This window comes from Pieris rapae, chromosome 23 (genome assembly GCF_905147795.1).
Source record: "Pieris rapae chromosome 23, ilPieRapa1.1, whole genome shotgun sequence".
NCBI lineage: Eukaryota > Metazoa > Arthropoda > Insecta > Lepidoptera > Pieridae > Pieris > Pieris rapae.
Window position 1 is genome coordinate 3941667 of NC_059531.1, and position 26472 is coordinate 3968138.

General features: G+C 33.5%; 1 protein-coding gene and 5 non-coding genes across 11 annotated transcripts in view; 3 read left to right on the top strand and 3 right to left on the bottom strand.

Moving 5' to 3' along the window:
* Positions 1 to 26472, top strand: part of LOC110991488 (neurobeachin) — a 413995-nt gene that overhangs the window by 173440 nt on the left and 214083 nt on the right. For all 6 annotated transcript variants that reach the window (XM_045633387.1, XM_045633388.1, XM_045633389.1 and 3 more), the window contains exons 2-3: positions 8110 to 8214; positions 14811 to 14937. In XM_045633387.1, the coding sequence (XP_045489343.1) occupies positions 8110 to 8214; positions 14811 to 14937 (232 nt within the window). The remainder of the gene's footprint in view (positions 1 to 8109; positions 8215 to 14810; positions 14938 to 26472) is intronic.
* Trnaa-agc lies at positions 995 to 1067 on the bottom strand. Its single transcript has one exon. It is a non-coding gene; the product is annotated as a tRNA-Ala (tRNA).
* Positions 2469 to 2541, bottom strand: Trnaa-agc. The gene has a single exon. It is a non-coding gene; the product is annotated as a tRNA-Ala (tRNA).
* Trnaa-agc lies at positions 19533 to 19605 on the bottom strand. Its single transcript has one exon. It is a non-coding gene; the product is annotated as a tRNA-Ala (tRNA).
* On the top strand, positions 21566 to 21638 carry Trnaa-agc. The gene has a single exon. It is a non-coding gene; the product is annotated as a tRNA-Ala (tRNA).
* Positions 22502 to 22574, top strand: Trnaa-agc. Its single transcript has one exon. It is a non-coding gene; the product is annotated as a tRNA-Ala (tRNA).

Consider the following 26472-nt stretch of genomic DNA (forward strand, 5'->3'; position numbering starts at 1 on the left):
GAGTGATTCAAGAGCAAGGTTTATATGTATAATAACATCCATTAAATATTAGAGAAGTACTGTTATTTTTGAGGTTTCTAATGTGATGTCGTAAATAATTACATTTTTTCCGCTTACATTGCAAACGCAGGCTGAACCCTACGAGTTTTATCAAAATAATGTACTAAGTATTGTACACATTGAAAAGCTCTTATGGATAACCCTCATTTTTATATACAACGTTCACAGATTTCTGCAGTGTATTTAGTATCAGCATTGCACCCGTGCGAAGCCGGGGCGGGTCGCTAGTGTATACTAATATAATCATTAATATAGATATAAGACATAGGTACGCCACATGGCCCACCAAAAAAAATATTTTTTTTTCATTACATAATATGAGTAATATTAATAATATTATAATATACACATTACAATGCTACACATACAATTAAGGCTAGAAGATCAGAAACTAGAAAAAGTTTATGTTAATACTTGTACGTAAGCACTGTATCTTTGATTTTCTTTTTTGGCGATTACGTCAACAGTAACTATTTACTTTGCAAAACAAAACAAAATGCATTTTGGAGGATTCCAAAATGTTCACTTCACTTCACTTGTTTCACTTCTAAATACTGTACAGTAATATATATAACGCGTTATCGTATAACGCGGTGTTTAGTCCTATAAAGCAGACATTTCTCAACTTACATTTTTATTTTTAAATAGTCCATAATTAGTTTTAATTTATTTGTAAACTTAATAACTTTATTAAATTCGTGTTCCCAGATTTAAAATACTTATATAAAAAACTTTTATGAAACAATACTCCTACAGCGCGATTTCCTATAACGCCACTGTCTTCTCTTCCGTTCTACGCCCTTGATTTGAGAACTGGCAGTAAATGTTAAATTGGAATCATTTAATTCATTTTTTTTGACGTTCATAAGTTTACATTATTTTACCTATATTAATAAATGATATTTGATTTGGTTATACATTTTTAAAAAAACAATGGAGGCGCCGGGTATCGATCCCGGTACCTCTCGCATGCTAAGCGAGCGCTCTACCATCTGAGCTACGCCCCCTGATACATTCTACAATTAAATGTGAATACAGAAGACAATTTCTTAACCTCGAAACTTGCGTAAATATAGAGTACGTGATACTTTTATGTATGCCTTTCACTTGCGTCACGATTGTATTACAATCATGATATAAGATTGGTTTAAGTTGTTATCTTAATGTTATTAGATACTTTCGTTTTGTATCCATACATCACTAGGGAGCCATTTCCAAAACCAATTTGATTTTCTAATAAAGATTGCACATACTACCGACCTTTTGCTTATGACTTAGTACATTACGTGACTAAATTCGGACTTTTCTCAGGAAATAGAAGAAGAAAATCCACTGCGCTTGCTTGTCAGTCGGCTTGGAGTTCTGGTGCCCTCCACTCTGCCAATCACGAGAGATAAACTATCTGGATCTCGGCGTGTTACACGTCCAGTAAACGCATAACTTTATTCATATAGGTGAACAAACATACTTATGAACGTCTGAAATGAAGTTAAATTAATTCTAAATTTACATTTACTACCAGTACGCAAGTTAAGGCCGTAGCGGGCATGACGACCTGGGATCTTTTTAATCGCTAAGTTTTGATTGAGTTTTACTGTAACCGTCTTTGTATGGAGACGTTTGTTTCCTGAGTTGTCCAGGAATCCTTAGCATATGCCTTCAACACAAGAGCATCTATTTTCCACCTTTCAGTTGTTGGTATTGCCTAGGTATCAGCACTTTCTAACAAACAAACAAAATATCTTTATTCATCTAGGTAAACAAGTACATTTATTTTCGCAAGTCAAGGGCGTAGAGCGGGCAAGAAGAACTGGCAAGAAATTTTCCGGCACTCTTTTCAATCGCCAAGTTTTTAATACAAATTGTGTGAACTGGAGAAAATCAATCCCAAGGATTAGGATTATTTAAGTATTCGTCACATTTATAAAAAGTTTTATTAATTAATTTACTTTCAACAAGGGCTTTGAATTTATTAAGTGATAATTCTCTAATTTCGCTTGGGCGTTGTAAAAACGAATACAATTTCCATACAAGGAGTGGTTTATCTTCTGGAGCCTGGTTGGTCGCAAATTAGTTCTATTTCGCGTATCATACTTCTGAAAGGATAACCGGAATTTAAAATCTACATATACGTCTCATGCATCATCCGTTCCATACTGGGGTATTGTCTTTTATTTACCGAGTGTGACCCATTTAAATGAAAGTAAATGACTTGTGAATATTTGTGAGCCTTTGTGAGGGGCGCTTCTATTTGAATACTATGACATTAAGTGTTTGTAAATTGGTGGAAAATTATATCGCCAAGGACTGTTTTATAATACAAAGCAATTTATACTTAGGCGTAAAATGTTTTTTTAAATATTTTTCTTAGTCAAAAATTTTTTTTAATTTTTGAAACAAAATATATTTGGAGGCGCCGGGTATCGATCCCGGTACCTCTCGCATGCTAAGCGAGCGCTCTACCATCTGAACTACGCCCCCTGTTATATATAATAATCAAAAATTAATACAGATTATATATTTTAACCTCGAAACTTGCGTTACAACTTGCCTTTCACTTGACGAAATATTACACAAGCACACTTTATTATCATACTAACAAATAAAACATAGAATTGTGGCGATATAATGTTTGGTAGACATATTTTCAGTTTTCTATGCCTAGAATTTTTCTAGATTGAACTTATCTTAAATGCAATATCTTCGCTCTTTACACTCATATTTGATAATCAATATAAACCAAATAAAATAAATAAAACCGTACAAATAATATTAAAATATACATGTTTATGTTTAAAACATACCAAATAACTTTTTAATTATTTTAAAAACTGGTGTAAGTTAAAATCTTGAGGATATTGGCACAGTTGAACTGCCATTTTCATACAAAGGTCTATACACAAACACCGATCCGACCTACCATGGATAACTTGTATCGACAGATGGGTATTTCATTCTTTCGATTTGGCACTCTTTTATAAATATTTGGATGGTCAAAAACGGATTGAGATAGATTATTGGGGCGTAACATTATTAAACTTAAACACTCCTTAAGTCATTAAAAGAATTCTTAAAAACCTTTTATCGATAATAATGAAAGAAAATTCTCGAACTATTTGAATTAAGAATATAAAAGTTAAAAAGTTCTTATCGGCATTAATTAGAGATCGAAGCATTTTTCAAGCGAACGAACACTCAATCGTTTATGAGAATTTTTATATCAGCAAATATTTGAGTGACGTCATTTCCCCTCGCTCATCTCACCCTAACCGCAGGGGGCTGCAGCATCCATTTTGCAAATAGAACTCCCATGTAATATGTGAGCCTGGTATTTTTATTGCATAAATCGGTTAGGATTAGATTTTGCAAGCTTTTAAAAAAAGTTTAGCGCGCAAAATTTTTTATCATGCAGCCAACTCCAGTTTAGTTCTGTAGCCCTATGACATAATAGTAATTTTTTACCCCGTTAATCGTAGTAAAATTGAAGTTAAAAACTACGTCCAGTATTTGCTACGAGTCGTACTTAGTTGTAATTGTTGAGCAAATTGTGCTAACTGTAATAATATTTTTATACACGTATCAATTACAAATGGTATATTAAATATAGAACCCGGAATTCGTAAAATAATGTTAGGCGTCCATTTGTTCAAAGTATTGCTGAAATAAGTTGCTATGTTTCTAAGAATAAGACGATTTGAATGGCAATTTTTTTTTATAGAACAGGGGGCAAACGGGCAGGAGGCTCACCTGATGTTAAGTGATACCGCCGCCCATGGACACCCTCAATGCCAGAGGGCTCGCGAGTGAAGTTTTTTTTTTTGTAATAGGCGACAAACGGGCCTACTGATAGTGTCAGGCTCAACTGTTACAGTGATACCGCCGCCCATGGACACATTGCCAGAAGCTCGCAAATGCGTTGCTTGCCTTTTAGGAATTGGTATGCTCTTTTCGTGAAGGAACTAGTCGAATTGTTTCGGAAATACTTCAGTGATCAGCTGGTTGCACATACATAGTGGTGGTGCACGGCAAAAACTGTCTTAATATACGGCTAGTTATTATATATAGTATATTATATATTAATAATTAAATATTATACTATGAATTAATTTTCCTTGCCAGCAAGATAGCGTACCAATTTGTCAAAATTGTCAGAAGCAATCTGATGATTGAAATTGCAGTTTAAAAAACTTTTCAATTAACTTGTTGACATTACTAGAGAGTAGAGTATTAAATCGGGGAAGTTACATACAAACATACAGAATAAATGTGAGGTCATCTGCATTTTAATACAAGATGAGTATTTCCTCCGGCAGCTCTCTCGGTAATTACACATGCAAAGCGACCTTTGCAGATTACAAAATGGCGGAAACAAGGGATTTCTTTTAAAGTATTCGTTCGTATCTCGATACGCTGTTTCTAAATGAAATTCTCTGGTCATTTTATAGTAATTTTCATAGCAATTGATATAAACATGTCTTCATCAATTACCTAATATTTACGCTTAAAAGCTCGTTATTATTGAATACGCCTTCAAGATCGTTACAACGATTACACGGCATATATAAAAATCTCGCGTCACGGTGTTTGTAATTAAACTCCTCCGAAATGAGTTGACCTATCTTGAAATTTTGTGTTCATATCGGTTAGGTCTTCGTATGTGATAGAATCTATTTTTTATCACTCTAAATTTTATTTTTAGACCAAATTTTAAATTTTTATTTTTTTATGATTCAACCCTAAATTTTCCCTTCCCCCTTTCCCAACCCCTATTTTTTATTATAGTAAGTAGTCATTTTTATTGAACCAGAAATAATATACACGGCAAAAGAACCTTTGCCGAGTCAGCTAGTATTATATCATCACTACATATTATAAAACAAAGTCGCTTTCTCTGTCACTATGTATGCTTAAATCTTTGAAACTACGCAACGGATTTTGATGCGGTTTTTTTTTACTAGATAGATTGCTTCAAGAGGAAGGTTTATATGTATAATGACATCCATTAAATAGTGGAGAAGTACTGTTATTTTTTAGGTTTCTAATGTGATGTCGTAAATAATTACATTTTTTCCGCTTACATTGCAAACGCAGGTGAATCCTACGAGTTTTATCAAAATAATGTACTAAGTATTGTACACATTGAAAAGGTCTACAGAAAAGTCCATCATGGTATATGTCTATCTCTTATGGATAACCCACATTTTTATATACAACGTTCACAGATTTTCTGTAGTGTATTTAGTATTTGTTTTGCACCCGGGTCTACTACTCGTACTACGGGTCGCTAGTATAATACGTTTTACAATTATGGTGAACAAACCAGAAAAAAATTAGTGGTAAAAATATTCCATTTTCAATTTTTACTAGTAATTTGGCTCTTCAACTCCTGGCTTTTGCAGACGGAATTTTATATTCTGCTGATTTTGAACCTTGGGACTGATGGGACAACAATGTAATGTTCTGAAAGAGGTTTCGTCTAGTTTCATTGTTAGACAGACGAAAGGAAATATGTCTGACATAAATCGACATGTGTCAGGCACAGACGGCTAATCACCTACTTGTCAACTGTAGATATGAAACCACTTCCTAATTTTTTTTTGCCAATAACAGACATAAATTTATTAAAATTTGAAGTGTTATAAGAAACTTAAACGGTAGGTTTAAGAATAAAAAAAAAACTAGATTAATGAATCACATTCTATCACATCACATCAATGAATCACACACACCCACTTTCGAGTAGTTGCCCCCTGTGGGGAGTGCGTGATGGGAAACACTAACTATAATATGGTTATATAGCATTATTACTTAAGGACCTATCCGGTCCCCAAACTGCAAAGAGTACCCATTTTTGTCAGCGTTTCTTAAAGAGCGAATTGAAAAAAAATATGGTTGAGATGTGTAGTTTATGTATCCATTTTGAAAGATCAATTCACAATTCATAACTTCGCTCGATAGAATAATCCATACATAGCCAATTTTCGACACTTTGAATTCATTTTGTGAAGAAAAATTTATGTAACATGATTTTGAAATTTACACTATTTATTTAATCGCAAGCCAAGTAATCCATTTCAGGAAAAAAAATGATAAAATTAGATTAATTTAATGTTTTACATAACTAAAGACACTGACACAGCAATTCGTGCTGGGACAAGGCCTTAAAACGTAACATAACGTAACGTAACGTAACGTACATCTTCAAACTCGAAAACTAAATTTGTATGAAAACTTGTCCACACGAACTTTCATTTTCAACTTCAGTTTGACTTTTTACATACACCATTGTTAAGGCAACTTTAGTAAGCCCATTGATGGCAACAGAGCCGAAACAGGCCAGTTAAATCTCTCTAATGGAGCCCTGTCTCCACTGTTATTATCAAATAACATAAGTGGAACTGTCCGGATGGAGACCACCAATTGGATTGTCACTGACCGATTATAACACACTTGACCGCGTAGTCTAGGGAATGTCACATTGTTTCTGGTTTATCGATGTATTATTGTATTATATATACATATACAGTTTATAATATTTGTTTATTTATTTACACTTCGTTGCCTTTTTTTGTACATACATATAAAAAGCTCGTTACATAAGTTATTAGGAATATCGTAAGCAAAATCATTCGTGTATGGAAATAACAATTAAGAATGAATTATTTTACTACCCCTAATAAAATACTTCTAATATTTTATACGATCCTGGTAATTTTATGGTGTAAGGGTAGAAATAATATATTGTTTGCCACCATTGTCATTCAATGAGCTTTTTATAATGCCGCCAAGCCACGCCCCTATAATGACGTGAGGGTCGTAATGTTTATGGACTTGACAGAGCTTTGAGTTTATGTGGTCCCGGTAGTTGAGACAGTTTAATGCTAATTTTAAACAGTAATCAAAAAGTAATTTTGGTGTACTGAGATGATTCATGATGTTATTTTTATTTATTTATTGTATATTTTCCTATAAATAAAATAAATAAATCAGTGGCGCTTCAACCTCCATAGGTCTTGGCCTCAGATTTCTGAATCTGTTTCATGATCATTTTTAAATCTAATTGGCAAGTAGGTGATCACAGCCTCCAGTACCTGATACACGCCGTCGACTTTTTGGGTCTAAGACATGTCGGTTTCCTCACGATGTTTTCCTTCACCGTTCGAGCAAATATTAAATGCGCACAAAGAACAGAAACTCTATTGGTGCACAGCCGGGGATCGAACCTACGATCTCAGGTATGAGAGTCGCACGTTGAAGCCATTAGGCCAACATTGCTCATTTTCCTATAAACATTTTATAAAAACATTTCTATAAAAAATTATTTCTATATGTAACAATCTTCAACGTACTTTGTTTAATATTTTGTTTGGTTGTTACGTAAAACTTTGTATTACATACTTTGTATCGTATTCGTATACACGTGATAATAATAAGTAAGTAAATAAATAATAATATATAAGTTTACAAGTTATTTATACTAAACTAGCTGACCAGGTAAACTTCGTTTTGCCAAGTATCATTTATAATAAATAGGGGTTGTATGTATTTTTTTAATGCTGTATCATAATTTTTTTTATCTAAAATTTAAAAAAAATTAGGGGTGGATTAACATTTAGGGAAATGAAAAATAGATGTTGTCCGGTTCTCAGACCTACCCAATATGCACACAAAATTCCATGAAAATCGGTCAAGCCGTTTCGGAGGAGTTTTATATATTAGATGTAGTATTCTGTTCTTATAAACTAACAAACAAAAGCTTTTATTAAACGGGTCCTTGTTAAGTAATATTATATTTTTTTTGTATCTATTGTTAAGACACACAAAGGATCTTCAAGCACCAGGCGCCTAGAATCTATATAGAGACTGACCGATGGCGTAAATTGAATGTCCGAGTACGGAGAACAAGTTCCTTTGTCCGTCGGCTTTTCAAGATACAGCCAATATTTCAGTCGGTCAAGAGTTCCATGCAATTGAATGGAGAAACGAAATTGTATTGCTTCATGTTTGCTTACAAATAATATGAAATAAAATTATTTAATTTTGTTTCAGTTGGTCGGAGGCGAGTTTGATATGGAGTTGAACTTCGTGATTCAAGATGCTCAGAACATTCAGCACATGCTGGAACTATTGGACCACTGCCCACCGAGCTTACAGGTTTGTTATTATTTTCTTGGTTTTGCTTTACTTTTTCTTATTTTTCTTTTATTGATGTGAAACATCTATAGCCGCACGTAAAACCGATTTCTGGCGTGGCGACGCATGCCGTGGCGACGCGCCGCCACGCTATATGATATATAGTCTAAATGCAGTAGTAAATTTCACATTAAAAATATTTAATGAAAATAATGTTTATTCAACAAATAGTCATCGTTATCTGGAAAAAAAATCGTAATATTTTAATTTATCATTATGACATATTTAGTTCCTATCACAATCTGTTCTTTTCTGCATATTACTTTTACAAAATAATGTCGATGTTTCACATCTACCAGGCGTCCCGTGACAGCTCTAATTTTTTTTAATTTTTTTCCTTTTTTTATAGAACAGGGGGCAAACGGGCAGGAGGCTCACCTGATATTAAGTGATACCGCCGCCCATGGACACTCTCGATGCTAGATAGAGTTTAGTTCAGTCGCTGTTGTTGAAAGGATGTTCAAATAAATGGATGATAATTAGCTTTAATCAATGTATTTAGGACATAAAAAGATAAGTTTTGTATCAAATTTCGTTAATAAAAGTTATACTTCTTTTAGGGCGATGGAGAAAAATAATGAGAGTGAATTTTTACGATGCGCGCGCACACCGACACCTGAATTAGACATCGTAAAGTTAGGTCTAGGTGGCATGAAAATCAATAACTATGTTCAAGTTGTATATTCTAGTATTTTTATATTTAGAACACGTATTTCGTAACACAATTAAGCAGTGTGAATAAATCTATTATTTTGGTGTTTTTAAATCAATTTCATATACGACGGTGATTTTACTAATAATTTATTTATTTAAATAAAATCTTTTTGATTAATTTTATTATTTACCCTTAATCATTAGTGCATTTTAGTTATTTTTCCATACGCCATAGAAGTATAACTTCTAATACGTGTACGAACACACTCTTTTTTTTGTAATAGGTATTTTTCACATAAATTTAGAGTTTATGTCTAAAAAGTGTATACACAAAAGTTTTAGATCTTTTTAGTATCTACAACTTTGCAATTTGACTTTTTTCCATAGGACTTTTAGTTTTGTCGAAAATCGAGATAAACCGGTACCCTTAAAAATGCAACCCTTCCCCGTCCTGACTTCAGATCGGCCGTAAATTATTTTTCCTTTCATTTTTATAAATTTCCCACCTTTTCCAATGGGTTTCTTTCTACTATTTTTTTTTTCACTTTTTATTATTTTAGGCTTCCCTGGTATGTAATACAAGTGTAGTCAACCTTTTTGGATATAATCGCAAACAAGAAATGATGATTGTGGAAAAATTAAAGGCTTATTTTTGTTCAAGTATGCGATGATTTGCGATTCTAATTATTTACTAAAATGTATATTTATATATGTACTAATGTTATAATAAACGAAGATGGCAGAAACTTTAGAGGCGTTCGAAAAACAATTTGTTATTATGTTATAGTTAATTTTATTATAATTCACGATATTTTTGTTGCCGTTAAAAACCCGCTGCATATAAATCTATCAGAGTATGAAACAAGCTAAACTGTATCCGGTTTTTTACTACATTTTAACATCTCATTAAAACATATAAATAATTTTGTCAATTAATGCCTTGTATAAACTTTATCGCTCGCGAAGTAATGGTATATATATAATGAGGGTATATGTCTATGTATTTATTAGTTATTTATGTTGTGGTTGAAACCCTGTACGAAGCTCTCAAGTTTCTGAATAGCCCTTTTTGCGTCAATAAGCTCCTGTCAATACTTCCCGGCGTAAACAAAAGTTGGCGCCGCGTCAATGTGACAGTCGCCTTTTACCATCAACCCCATTCAGTTTACCGAATGACGCTTCAATTTTTATGCTCGCCTAGTATGTCGATACCATAGGGGTTGATGTTCTATTGTTTTCTATTCCCATTTCCCATCATTTTTTTATTTAAGCTAAATATATAACCACTATTTATTTAGCAAACAGGTTAAAAACAATATTTATACCAAATAAGTCTTGTGATAAATAATAAATAGTATTGTCACATCGCAAACAATGTGATAGATGTGCATAATCTCAAATAATATAACTAATATAAAATAATATGAAATAGTATAACAACCTTTTAAGTAAAGAAAGTCGATTTTTGTATTAGAAATAAGGACTATGTATAATTTAAACATACATATATAACTTCCACTAAGTAATCTTAAGAAAACGATATCTTTCTTACCACTTAGGTTATCTATAAAAAACATCTAAATCAAAACTTATTTCGACTGTATATACAGTCATGTTTCTGTAGACAATATACTTAAAATATACCAAAACAGTTAAAACATGGGCTTAAATAAAATGCACCAACGTATGAACGTACATATTAACGTACGAACGCCCACAATTTATTTTTTGCTCCTTCGTGAGCCTTGTAACTTATAAAGGGGCGGGGTAAGCAAGCGTTCAGGATTATTTCTTTTTACTTTATTTCGCTTTGTAACTTTTATGAGTGCTCAAACGAATTGACCTTCTCGGAATTTCTGCTGCTCTAGTACTAATGTGGAGCGAACTAACCCTTTAAACCCTTTTTTAGTTTTTAAAGGTTTGGAAAATTGATCCTATTTTTTGATAATAATTAATTATAAAAAAATATTTAATATACTTTGACAGATTTTATAAAATTATCTTTATGGAAAAAAAAGCTTGCCAACGCTCGGCGCACTGATTGATTGATACATTGGTGAAAAAACCAATGAAAATTGTGGCAAGAAAAATTGAGAATTTTTGACATTTACTTGCGCTTAAGACAACAATAGCTTTCTTCATACTGTAACCGTTATTTGGCAAGAAAAACATAAAATATAAAAAATCAGCAGCACAAAATTTTCATTTAATTTGAAACAATATATAAAATGCAAAATTTTATTATACACATCGCTTGACATGAGGAACAAAATCGTAAAAGCATAATCTAGTTTTGCAGGAAACATAACAGGAAAAATCGCTGGATCCAGTGTATCGAACTCAGAGATGGTGTTGAGAAATAAATAGCCATTAAAAAAATGTTTTTGTAACCTAAGTAGGTATTTATCGAACTACCCTCATATATGTCATTAATTACATCGCATCATACGCCCAACAAAGTTACGTACAGCTCATTGAGATAACCAATATTTTTCGGATAATCTTGGTGGAAAGATTGATGGATGCCCTTTGGGGAATATGCTGACGCATGCAAGTCTTTTTATAGCCGTCACATGAATCTTTTGGTATGCAATGTTTAGTGGCTAATTTTACCAAGATTAAATTATTTTACCCTTTTTTTATATATTAGGAGGCTAATGGGCATGAGCTTCACCTGATAGTAAGTGAGACCGCCGCCCATGGACACGGACATTGCCAGAAGACTCGTATTAGGGGGGCGTAACGCGGCCTTTTAAGATTTGGTACGCTCTTTTCTTAAGGAACCTAACTCGAATTGGTTGGTTGAAGAGCGTAAAATGGCCCCACATGATACGAAAGGCAGCCTGTGCACATGTGGTACCCATATATATATACCATGTGTCGCAGCCAACTACCTTAATTAGACTTTCAGTTAACCGCCTAGCCTTTTAAGTAAACGGTACCGCTTTTAACTAGCGGCCTGATAGTTATTAAGCCGTATCGTTTGTTACAACATTTAATAAACTGGCTAATGCTTACGCCATTAGTACGATAGAATCGTTATTTGGCAGAAATAAAAAAGGTAATATAAAAAACATTAAAATTAAATTGCTTGAGTCAAATTCACATTATTATAGTCACTTCCATTACTGTTATTTTCATGAAACATTGGAAAACACCACCAAAAAATCTCAATTTGCCGACGCCATATTGACAGTGTGATGTTTCATTTCGAGTTTGAGAGTGGAATGTGGAATTAAATTTAAATTAACATTCAACAGGTTACAGAAGTAATGAAACGTCATCGATCCAAGTCATTTGCCTTGTTTGATTAACTGGCTGAACATCTTTCAGACCGTTAGTTAAACGGCTAGGCTTTCAATTGATCGGCTAAGTTAGCTAGTTGGCTATTAGTTGGCTACATATATATATATATATATAGTATTCTTATCTGTGAGTTCATTTGCGTTTCGGACGCTTATATAGCCTATGATTATAAATATTATTCACAAGTACATTCTAGTTGATTGGCAACGTTATGAATAAAGAATTTATTTCAAGTAGAATATAGCGTTGTATCAAATCAAAATTCGTTTATTCAGTTTAGATGCGTCTTAGGACATGATTATGAATGTCAAAAACGTTTATAAAATTCGCCAAAGAGCAAAACTCAAAAGGAACTCAGCAAGTTTTATCCTCCCTATACATTACAATTATTCAAAGGAAAATGTCATAAACCACAACGTCATTTAAGTTACATAAGTAAATAATAAAATAAAAATCTGTTCTGTGATTTACCACATTCACCAAGTATAAAAGCAATATTGTAGGATACATTTAAAGACGCAACCACATCAGTAAAAAAAGTAATTAAACTCTAATTGTTTGAGGAGTGCAGCGGTCAAAGCAATCAAGGATCGCCTTTATCGTCGGTCGCTCTCGGCTAATGAGAAAACTTTGTCCCTTAAATAGTGTGAGGGAATTCAACACTGCACTGATGCAAACAATATAACAGAACTGGTGGTCGGTTACTTCCTGTGACGTTTCTGGGAGTTAACAAGAACCGGCGCATTGATCAATTTACTTTTTGAAGTGAAACTTCTTTAGAATCGTTGTAATTTCATACCGGATGCAACGGAAAAAGCGACAGTAGAAAAAGACAGAAACATCTACACATAAGATTTAACGTGGGAGAAAATGAGATAGATAGAGAAACTTCTTTAGAATCGTTGTGATTTCTAACTGGATGCAATGGTAACGGAAAAAAGCGACAGTAAAAACTGTTTTTAACGAAAAGTTTAGTACATTTAGAAAGTGAAAAATGTTTTATTTATATTTGTTTTTGAAGGTTTCACTTCTACCATGTGTGAATTGCACATATGTTTTTTAAAAATATTGTAATCGCACCATTACTATGTACAGCCTACTGAAGTATTTCCAAACAGTAATCTGTCAATGTAACTGATAAACTGTTTTTAAAAAGAAAATTGTCACTTAGTAAATCGTTTGTATTGGAGCGAGGAATTTGAAATATGTAGTTGGGTTTGGCTTGCATTGTTTCAAAGTTTATTTAAAAATTAGCACAGATTAACTATAAATCAGTTTGAAAACCGAACGTTTGTTCATTACTGCTGTATTTATTAATAAACAAATTTAACAATACACTAATAAACTAATCATCTTAATATATTAGTAAAATCACCGCCTACACCAATTTTTAGTACTGGGCCTCAGATTTATGTATCTACTTCATGATCATTTGTCAATCTAATAGGCAAGTATCAGATCAGCCTCCTGTGCCTGACACACACTTTGGGTCAAAGGCAAGTCGGTTTCCTCACGATGTTTTCCTTCAACGTTCGAATGTTTTATTCCTAATAAATATTGACATGAGTTTTATTTTATTAGCTAAGCTTTTTCTTTGATGTTATTTGAGATACTTTATTTTATTTCAATTCATAAAAAGTTATGTTTTGTTTTTATCATTATAGTTAGATCTTTATAGAGAGTACATTATTATTCTATATAAGAAATTACTACTGCGTTACTTTTGTATCAATTTGATTTATTTATTTATTTGGAAACAAAACAGATACATCTTAACAATGAAAATAAAGTTAAAAATAAAACGTAAAATAAACACATTAGATGTATCCACAATAGGTTTTACTAATATAATATGAATGATATAATACAAACAAAACAAAACTGTGTTGTCATACAACACATATACATGGAAGAGTTAGGACATTAACAGTTGTTGTTTTTTTTTAATTATTGTATCCAATAATACATATGATTCTAATGATTAAAATGCCTTAAATACGTACGTGTTATTATACATCAAAAAAAATTGTCGTCAACTAGAATTTATTTAAAGTTTTTTAAATAGTTACTTATGGAAAAATTAGTTTTGAACTTGGTAACGCATTAGTAATAATATTATTTGAAACTGGTTAACGTAAGTATTACAGTTCAAAACTGATTTATTAGTGAGTCAATGTATAATTTTTTTTTTAAATTCGTAAAAATATCACGCAGTTGTAAATTTTTCCGACAATTTGTTGTAACAGATACATCATATTACTTACGTTGCAGATGGAGGTATATCATATATCATAATTCAAACTGCAGTATATCTATATCTGCATAAAAATACGAATATAGTTATTTTAATATAAAAATTAACGTGTGTGTACTTATATACACGCGTAAGAAGTTAAACTTCTTCGGTGTGATAACATAAAAATCTTTTTAAAACTTGATAAAATGTTGACTATAGCTAACTTCAGGGTTTCTCGTGGCGCGCGCGCATCAAAAAACTTCAAAAATGAAAATGTATATTCTCGGATTAGGCATTAAAAAGTATTAAAAATAAGAATTAAATTAATGTAAAAATTTATGAATATTATCTATTTCCACAGGCTGAAATCTGGTCGGTGTTCATTGCTATCTTGCGCAAGAGTGTGAGAAATCTGCAGGCCTGTACTGATGTCGGCCTCATTCACCATGTTCTGCAGAGGTTGCCCCGTGCGGAGACTGTTGTTGCAGGTAACCACATTTATTAATAACATAGATTTTTTTTTTTTTCATTAAAAGTGGTATTAAATGTATTTTTTGTATTATTGTAAGGACCTTCATATCCCGTGTTTAACTATCTATAGTTATTTAATTCTAGTTCATTTAGTCAGTTCTATTTTTAAAGGAATTCATTATTGTATTGTTATATACGTTCAGTAAAATTGTTTAGAACTGGAATTAAATTTAGAGTCATTAACGTATTGAGGAACATTACCTATACTAAAAACTTATAATTGATAACATTTATCTGTCTGGCCTGCGCTAAGAACTAAAGCCGAAAATTGCATTTATATTTTTTCTCGTTATAACACAGGTTCGTATATTCTTTGCGTAAAACGAAAACGCATCGCTTGCAGTAATATTATTAATACATATGTATTAGTCCATCATTTATTGTCCAAAGTTTTGGTACTTAATTGCGCAGATATTTTATAATAATTTTCTTGGAAGTTTGATTCCAAAGACATCAGAAATATGCAATTAAAACAAAGTGTTCTCTTACACCCTAATAACCCGTTATGGTTAAATCGGAATTCGTTTAATTGGTCCAAAAGAGGGTCTTCATGTAAGCTATGCTGCCCTAGTACAGATTGTGTAATTGATATTCGACCCTATCTTGGAAACATACCTGTTTTCTTACGCACCCTCTTATAAAGTTTCGACTTGCGAAGTAGTTATATATTCCTGGTACTCTTGGGAATATTAAGAAATCCTTTTTGTCTTCAAGACGTTCCTTTTCTCCTTTTTTGTTTCTTGGATGGTTTTGTGAAGAAAGCCAGCCATCTTGCCAGTTGATGCATCTGGATGGAACACGTGTTTTTCAACACAATTGGATTTTCTTGTGTGCGTACAAAAGGGAACTAAAGAAATCAAATGAAGGCATAGAAGTTTGTTTGTCTCGTCATTTATCTGTTAGGCTAGTGATTAAACTGTATGTATTCTTAAGTACTCATACTAATAATAATAATAATAATTGATTGCAAGAATATGCTTGCACAAAAATGTGTTAGGTGGTACAATCGTTGGTTCTCATATTCTGCCACACAATGGCGCGCAAATTTGACACTAAAGTAATTTTACGTTTTACATTATTAGTAAATTTTAATTCAATTGGTCAATTCTTATATTGTTTGTACCACGTCAATATCATCTACTTAAAAAATCAGCTCATAATTTTGTATTTTATTAATTTAAACTATGCAAAAAATAGACATTTTATCTCTGTTATATATGATATTTTTATAAGTGCCCTCTTATATCCGATGCACCGCGAACCGGAACATTATAATTATATCGACTCGGAAACCTGTCATTTTTCTCGTATTAAATAAATATCCTTGGTAGAGAGGTTTCAACGGTATTTGAAATAAGCCGCTTGTACATTAAGTATGGTAATCACTGTTTCTTTGAAAAGTAATTTGATCTACACAATGCAGCCATTTTGAATAAAGATTTCGCAATTTGTATTTTACCCGTCTAGTGTTTAACCCCATACGACTGAGTCACCTGCTCCACATCGAGAATGTAGGCCCACCTACTGTATTGTTCTTTCGCCCTGGTAACTTCGCCCTTTTGATTTCGCTTTTTATTTCCCTCGTTACTTATTTCCGTGGAAACCAGGTCAGTGTTGCTGCGGTGAACACCTGGATAAAAAATTGTGGATTTTTTTGTCTTCAGGTCAAAAATTTAACTCAAGAGAACACTAGCCAAATTTGATGTTCGTATCTTGGCATGACTTTGAGGTTTCAAAAACTAAATCGAGACACCAGAGCACGATCATAACAACTGTCTAATACATGTGCATACACACACATTCACTGATGAATGCCAATAAATAATAAGTCCTAGTCGTAACATTAAAGTTACTTTAAAACAGTTTTAAACATATACCATGTACCACGGAACTTTGACACGAAGAACACGGAACACGATGAACACGGAAGATTGTGGAACCAGCTGCCGAATGATTTTCTAAACAATTCGACTTAGGGTCCCTTAAGAAAAGAGCGCACCAATTCTAAAAAGGCCGGCAGCGCTTGCAATCCTGGAAGTACGAGAGTCCATGGGCGGCTGTATCACTCAAGATCAGGTGAGCCTGCCCGTCTGCCTCCCGAAAAAAAAACCAATCTGCTTATGACCATACGATTGAAGTGAAACAAATATTTAAATTTATTTCAAGTTTTCATTGATAAAAACTACTGACTGAAATATATATATATGTTTCATTTACTGCTGTCTCTTATATCCCCCACTCAGCTTCCGTTCGCCTTGCCCGATCACACTTTTCGTAACGCTTATGTCACGCGTTCGCCAGCTTACTCCCCAAGTCAAGCGTGCGTAAAGAAGTTTCCCTTCCAAAACTGTTTTCCTACAACCACTTTTGTCTCAAATAAAGTTTTTTTTTTATTTTGATTGACAAAAATATCAAATTGTTAAGGAGCAACAATAAAAATATTAAATTTTCGGATAAAGCAAATCTTCAAAACCTATGTATAGTATTTACCTGACACCGTTCTCCATATTTCATACATAAGATTAAATCCGAATAGTTGGAATTATATTATAATATTACAATGTCGGAATGTAGGTAAATTCAGCTTGGGTAGGATTAGTTAGAACTTGAAATAATACTGATATCTCTAGTTGCTGTTTCGAGATGTGGGATGTACAGTATAAGTAAATTCAATTACATTATATCCATTATATTTTCGGGTACCTTTATATATTTACCTAGACTGGTAGAAAAAGTAGTTGATAAAGCGTGCGCTGGGTTTATTTGGAAAGAACACTAAAATGAATATAATTTTATCGGATTAGCTTTGTCATCACAGCATTAACACCATTTGGCAGAACGAAACGAGAGAGAACTTAATTCCTCATGTGTGTGTGTGTGTGTGTGGTTTTAATTAACTTCTCTCAGATTAAAGGGTGTCATCTCCCACGATCACCAGGATTACATAAAATCCTAGATCCAGAGAGATACCTCAATATCTGCTACATTTCTCCGTTTCCCACAAATACCAAGGGAGCAGATTGCAAAGGATGTCGTTTGTAACGTAAGTAATAAAAAATCTTACCTGCGAAGCGCCTTTTTGACAAAAAATAATTTCAAAAGGATGCTTAAAAAATGAAGGAATGCATTTGACGTGGTTTCAAAGGGTTGAGCGTTTCTCATGAATACTAAGGCATCATAAACAGGGGTAGGTCAGGCGTTGCGGCGCCAGTATACACTTCGTAGTTAATAATTTGTACCGCCATTATCCCTAGAGTTTTAATTAGTCGACTCTCAGCTTGTTTCCATTGTTATGAGCTAGCATAATATATAAGCGACAAGTCTTACAATTTTGGCGCTGTTCTTTGTTCTTTGTTTAAAGGCTAGAATTATTATATATAGTAATAGTATATAGTAGGTCTTTTGTAGAACTGCGGGTAGGTAGGTGGACTCTTTTCCGCAATGAGACTCAAATTTAGTCAGGTTTGCGATGAGTGGTGTTAAAGTGCAGCAATGTATGGTTTATAATAAAAAACGACTTGATTTGATATTTTGGAATGGTTAGGGAATAATTTTGCACGAATTGCTTTAATTATCAGTGTAAGAGTACTATCATTTATGTGGTAGAATACAATATTTATTTATTGCGCTATCGTACATGTATGACAATTTATATTACATTAAATACGCCGCGTCAGCTGTCTACTCTCCATCCGTCTTACGAATTTTCGATCAGGTCACGCGTCCTGACGCGAGATTAAATTTTTTTACCCATTGCAAAAAAAAGTGTACATGTACAATGCCGCTAAAGAAGCTTTCACTTCAAAAAGTTGCCCTTCAAAATCTTTCAAATTTATCAGCAAATATTATAAATATGTAAGCTATACTTAGTATTTTTGCACGATATTCTTAATTGGCGAATAGATAGCCTCTATTTGGTATCGTTAATTTATCTAAGAATCTCTCCACCTTATGCAATACATTTAAGTGCCGGGTACGCACAGGAATTATCTGCGTAATTCGGTTGTTTCTGATTTTTATCTATGATACTTTTTTATCTATCCGCCTCAACAAAAAGGGTGTGAGGAGATATTTGAAGCGGTGGGAAGGCCAGGATCGATCTGCTATCTGCATACCAATAACCAAACTCTACTAAGACAATCCATTTTTGGCGACGGATAGATTGCAATCTCTTCGCTCCTTACACTCATATTTGATAATCATTATAAACCAAATAAAGTAAATAAAACCGTACATATAATATTTAAATATATGTCTATGTTTAAAACATACCAAATAGCTTTTTAATTATTTTAAAAACTATTGTAAGTTAAAATCTTAAGATAGGATATTGGCACAGCTGATCTGTCATTTTCATACAAAGGTCTATCCACATACATCGATCCGATCTACCTCGGATAGCTTGTATCGACAGATTACAATCCGTCTATTGGTTATTGGCACACTTTAATTATCAATATTAGGATTAAGATGTCTATCGCAGATGGTAAAAAAAAAGTATGTGAGCTGTAAGCTTATACAAAGAAACACAAATCTCAAAAATAAATTTCAATGGAGGCGCCGGGTATCGATCCCGGTACCTCTCACATGCTAAGCGAGCGCTCTACCATCTGAGCTACGCCCCCGTTGAAAGATTTGTTCGAAAATGTAATACACTTTTAAACAAAGCTGCCTGAAGCGAGGTCTTTATTGCTTACAGAACCGGCTTGGGGCGATTTGCGACATTGATTTAATATGAAACTAAATTACATCAGTTGGTTGAATACATACGAACTCGGAGTTAAAAAAGAAAGTCTTTTTAGTACGTTTATTTATCTAGAACGGCTGTCCCGATTTGCCTGAAAATTGGTAGGGAGAAGGATATAGGATATGTATCCTGTTTCATGTTTATTTATTATATATTTATTTTTTTTGACGTTCATAAGTGTACATTATGTTACCTATATGAATAAATGATTTTTGATTTGATTTGATTTGATTTCCGTGGGACGTGATACAAAGTGGTATAACAAAACGCAAGAAACAGAAAAACTTAAATGTATTAGTCAAAACAACAGTCGTTCATTTGATAAACAGGGTAGAAGAACACGCACCTGACAGGTGAACGTAATGTTATCAATGGTTAAGTATGATTGAGGTTTTGACAGTTAGAAGTTTGGAAGTTGATCGGTTGATGTGTTTATTGATGAGCTTATCGTGCCGATATTACTGTCAATCCCACGACCAAGAATAATCTTTATAATATTAGCTATTGCATAGATTTTATCGCGGCCTTTGAGCGTGGCGACCGAATCAAGAAATTCCGTAACGAAAAAAACCTAACACACGATAACGATTACGAGATCGGTGACGTAGCGTATAAGTATACTATATAGTGTGCGTATGTGTTAGCCTGAGTTTGGTAGAGTGGTAGATTGAATAAATGAAAAAAGAAATATATTATAATAAATAATTATAAATGCACACGTTAATAAAAAATTCTATGCAATAGCTTTACCGCGGCAGTCCCCGAGTCCCACACTTTTTATTATTTTTTATTTAACATTCAAAAGTAGCATTTTAGGAGGTCTAATTAGATTAATTATTTAATTTATTTTTAAGCTGGTGCAGATTTTTTCGCGCCACATACAGCAGACGATACTCCAATATGAGTTGCGGACCCAGAGAAACTTGAACAAGAATTAGACTGGTCTAATTGAAATAAATGATTTGATTGATTGATTCATTGTTATATATACATTTCCCCATAAATGAGTGAGCAGTTTTATCAAGTCTTTTCCTCTTCTCTTCGAGTCTTGTGTTTAAATTGTGACAGTCACTACGCTTAATAAATGTATTTATGTTTTTATAACCGCACATAATATTTTCATACACGTATTGGGAGGCAACTGTTACAATACTTATCTCTTTTAAATAATTATTTTAGCGAGTCATGTAGTTTTAATTTGTATGTAACGCGTATTGCTGTTTTGTAATACAAAACTATATCTTACTATATCTAATCTTATATATAAAATTCTCGTGTCTCGGTGTTTGTGGTTAAACTCCTCCGAAACGGCTTTCCCGATTCTCATGAAATTTTGTGTGCATATTGGATAGGTCTGAGAATCGGACAACATCTATTTTTCATCCCCCTAAATGTTAAGGGTAATCCACCTTTAATATTTTTTTTCAATTTTAGATTTAAAAAAAAAATTTAATGTTACAGCATTAGTAAATACATATAACCCTGAATTTTCAACCCTTTTCAATGAACCCCTTTTTTATTTCATTATTAAACACTTACGTTATGAACTCTCAGGTTTTAAACAGAGAAAAATTCACAGAACAACCTAAAAAGATTTCATTCCGTAGAACCGAACAGTCTCTGGGATAGCATAGCATAATGTTCCATGTTTGTATGTACTAAACAGGTAGGCTCAGTAAAATCTCATTAAGGAGAAACGAAGTTCGCGGGGGCAGAGCTAGTATTATATGAAATAATTACGTGCGTAAGTGAAAGGTAAGTATCACGTACAGTTTTACGCAATTGTTTCGAGGTTAAAAATATATATCTGTATTAATTTTTTGTTATAATATATAACAGGGGGCGTAGCTCAGATGGTAGAGCGCTCGCTTAGCATGCGAGAGGTACCGGGATCGATACCCGGCGCCTCCAAACTTTTCTTAAGATTTTTTTGAATGGTATCTCGCTGTTGGCCTTAAGGGCCTTTACAGCTCAGCACGGGCTGTTTTGGCGAGCTTAGATCAGCCTGAAAGGGTGGGGTTTCCGCGACTCCCGCAAGGGCGTCTCCTGTGAGACTCGAACCTTGGGCCGACGCCGGGGGTTTTTGCTAGAGGGCCCGAGAGCCTTTTAAGACCTGGTACGCTCTTTTTAAAGGGCCCTAAGTTGAATTGGTTTTTCAATACTTCAGTAGGCAATTGGTACCACATAGTGATGGTGCGTGGCAAAGGCTCAGTTTTGGAACGACGGACGTCGCATCGAGATGGTATTTCGTATTCTGCCTCGACGTCCGATGATGAAACGCAGCATAGGAATGATTTTACATTTCTTTAAGTGATGACCTTTTACATGCGTGTAAGAATTGTTTGTAGAATTAATATCTCGATTAGAAAATTCGTAAATATTGTATTATAAAAAAATTACATATGAAACTTTTAATATATTCCAGCTTTTTTGTTACGAGCTTTTAAAGACAATTCTGTAATACCTACAATGATATTACGTTAACGCAACGAAAGCTTTCAAGACAAAACGATTTGTCCAATTATTACTATAAATTTGATACATTCTCCGCCCCTATTAGTAGTAAGTGATAATTTATAGTCTAAATATTTTAAAGGACTTAAAAATAAGAGAAGTTTGCAGTTCACCATTATTAATAATTCAAATGCTTTTGCCTGGTTTTATATGAAAAACTTAAGGTTATTTTAAATCTCGTCGAGTAGGTGTTACGTCGTACGCAAGTTTCGAGGTTAAGAAATTGCTTCTGTATTCACTTTTAAATGTAATTTGTATCAGGGGGCGTAGCTCAGATGGTAGAGCGCTCGCTTAGCATGCGAGAGGTACCGGGATCGATACCCGGCGCCTCCAAGACTCTTTTGTTTGCGCATCTAGTTGGATTTTTATTTTTTCTTATAAGAATTACATTTATCATTGGCCTATCTATTTATTTAGATTGTGTCTCTTGCTAAGCCATGTTAAATTTCAATTTTAAAGCCTTTATTTCAATTAATACAGGAGAAAATTTACAAAAATATATATTTTATATATAAAGTTCTTTAAGAAGGTTTTGTTGACAGCTTTCCTCTTGTACAGAGCAGTGTTGGCCTAGTAGCTTTAGCGTGCGACTCTCATACCTGAGGTCGTAGGTTCGATCCCCATCTGTGCACCAATGGACTTTCTTTCTATGTGCGCATTTAACGTTTGCTCGAACGGTGAAGGAAAACATCATAAGGAAACCGAAATGTCTTAGACCAAAAAAGTCGACGACGTGTGGTTGGCACTGGAGGCTGATCACCTACTTGCCTATTAGATATAAAAATGATCATGAAACAGATTCAGAAATCTGAGGCCAAGGCCTAAAGAGGTTGTAGCGCCACTGATTTTTTTTCCTCTTGTAATTTGAGGTCCATAGATAGTCTTCACAATTAGGTAATAATAATAATTAAAAAAAGAGCGTACCAATTCTTTAAAGGCGGGCAACGCACTCGCGAGCCCTCTGGCATTGAGTGTCCATGGACGGCGATATCACTTAACATCAGGTGAGCCTCCTGCCCGTTTGCTCCCTGTTCTATAAAAAAAAGGTCTATGGTTGATAAGAGAAATAAATTTTTATCAGAATTTCATTAGTTAACGCGTTGCAGCTGAATAATTAACGTGACAAAAGCATATTATGTGGGTTCGTTTGCAACTATTGTTCAATTGTTGGCTGCAATCAATCGTAATTGTTTCAAAATCAACAGAAATACTGTTTATTCAGGTAATGTTAGGATGGTTCTGCCCACGTTTGTGATTATATGTGGGTCAAGGTCTTTGGGAATAGCTCAGTGGGCAGAAGGAGATGACGATGATATTAGAATCCTGGGAAGATGGGATTGAAGAGAATGATTGAAATTAGTCTCCAATGAAATTTCGATATTTGTAAATGTGTGAATATTCCTGACACTACAATAATAGACCTGTATAGTAGTTTAGTTCTCGGAGTACATTGCTTTCACATTTAACTAATGTATACAAATATTGTAAATCTTATTTGAACAGAGTAATTGCGGAGTTTCTTGCCCATTCTTCTCCACACGAAACCTTTTGAAAGGGGCAACTAGAATCATCTTTATATTTTATTTAACGTTCAAAAGTGCCATTTTAGGTGGTCCAATTGGAATAAATGATTTGACTTTGGAAGAATTCAAATTATTTTTGTTTGAATTGTTAATTCATTCGGAAAAATAATAATTATATTAACTTTATAATTACCGTTATAATATTTTATTGATTCTAATTCAAATTCAAATTTTATTTATTCATGTAGGTAACAATGTACACTTATGAACGTCAAAAAAAGAAATATTAAATGAATTTAATTTTACATTTACTGTTATTTAACTTTAAGATTAAACCATACAATAATAGTTTTGTTTACATATACATGTTTTTTTTATATATATTCTTTTCTCATAATAAAGGATGGATCCTTTTGCGTTGCGTAGAGATGTGGGGTCACTCTGCATCTTCTACCGCATTTACCATGGAGAGTGTTCAGAGAAGTTGTTCGGATTAATACCTGCAGCTGAGTTTCATCATCGGACGTCGAGGCAGAATACGAAATTCCACTCGTATCACCTCGAGAGTAAATAATCTACGCTTAGTTGCTAAACGCCGCGACATCGTTTCTGTCTTGCTTATTCATTTTAATTTTGAACATTTGTGGAACATCTAAAGAATATTTAACGAATGCAGCATTATCATTTAATAGCCATCTCTTTGAAAGATTATGGAAAAGATAACGCTCTTCAAATGGGTGTTTCATAAATACTAAATTCGTAACATTTTTGGATGGAATTACGAATTTCTTTTTTATTTACGTGAGAATAATAAAACTTGTGTTGAGAATAATAAAAAATGTTTAAAGAATTTTGTTTTGCAATGCCCCGCGGTTTTTCAGATACCGATCTCGTGGTAGTAAAAAGTACTTAATTCGGACTATAGATATATTTTTTTTATTTTTTAGTTATATCCATTCAGATTAGTAGATTCATAACCTGATCAATATACAGATTTTACTTTACGGGTCGCCTCCCTAAGATACTTTGAAGGGGCGATGGCTGGCCATGCGTCATACTCGTGAACGGGTGCTACTTGTGGTGACTGGTCGTACTTGAATTCGTGTATGCTATCGTGTTGTTCCCACGAGTATGTAAGTGCGTGCTCCTATTTCACCATGCCTTCTGCTGATAGAGGACAAATCTTTGTTTTTAATTTATTTTATTATTCTTTATTACTCTAGATGTCATATGGAACATGGTGTAATGGTTTCAGCTCCTTACAAACGTTGTGTAAAACAAAAAAACTTGGCGATTGAAAAGATTGGTGGAGATTTTATTTTCAGTTGATTTGAGAACTGACAGTAAATGCAACATTAGAAGCATTTAATGTATGTTTCTTTTTTTGACATTCATAAGTGTACGTATTACCTATATGAATAAATTATTTTTGACTTTGCATTTACAACATACAAACAAAAACTGCACGAAATATTTTACGTAGGTATAATACAATATAGACATTGATATAGACACATTATTTATTACAAACAAAGCACACACACACACATAAATACATAAAATAACCATAATCAAAGATAAAAAATTAAATAAAAGATATAATGAGAGGTATAAACATATATTTTTTCTTTTTCTATCACCTATATCTAGAATAATTTATGAGGAATAATAAATATATATTATTTTTGTGATTTCTTGCGGGTAGTATTTGATAAATGGGTTGAAATGAAAATTAATATTTGCATTACCGCAAGACAATAAAATAAATTCCGAATGTAACAAGCGAAATGAACTAAACAAGGGCACGGCACGCTGGAGGCGACCGTCTGTAATTTGAATGAAATTTAAAATTAATTTTGCCACCAATTTCGAAATTATGAACTTCAGAGGCGCGAGTATTAAATAATTCCCGCGAATAGAAACAAAGCGAAGGCTTACAGCGAGCAATTGTTGCGGAAACTTAATTTAATACAGAAATACAATAAAGCGTTCGAGTCCAGTAATTCCCGCGGTTAACTCGCCGGGATCCAATCCCGGACTGTTCCGGGATTAAGCCGGGATTAGTCACCTCAGCGACTTTGGGATTACGTTTGGAACAATACGGCCGCCATTAAGCGAGACTTTTTCCCTATTCGAAGCAACATACGTAGAAGTACTTCATTTAATTTATTAGGTCCTGGTACTTTGTTTATACGGAAATAACTTTTTTTTTATTGACTTAACCGTCCATGGGCAATTGCGAAATTACGCCGATGCGTTGCTGGCCAAATACGCCGATTATTGATTTCTTAAAGTGAATCGCAGTTGCGTAATTGACTTTTAAATAATTTTTGTTTGAATAATAAAAATATACGTAGCGTACATCGCGGTTGCTTTATCAGCTTTAAAACAACTTTTGTTTCATAAATATACGTAGGGTTTATTAAGCAGTTAAATTTAATTGTAGTTAAATATACCATCCCTGTTTTGACCTCGACAAATTCTTAAGAGTTGTTATCTTAAAGGCACGCTTTGAATTTCATTCGTCTCAACATAAATCTCTTTATCGCTGAGTTTAAACGAAATGGGAATTTTGTGGAAGCCACAAGCTTTCGGATATCCTTGGATTAAGGATGTTATAATGCAAGATAAGGATAATGGTTTGTTTTGCATGTGACTTTGGTTCGTTAAGAGCGGGCACTAACCCAAATTACTCAACGTAGATTTGA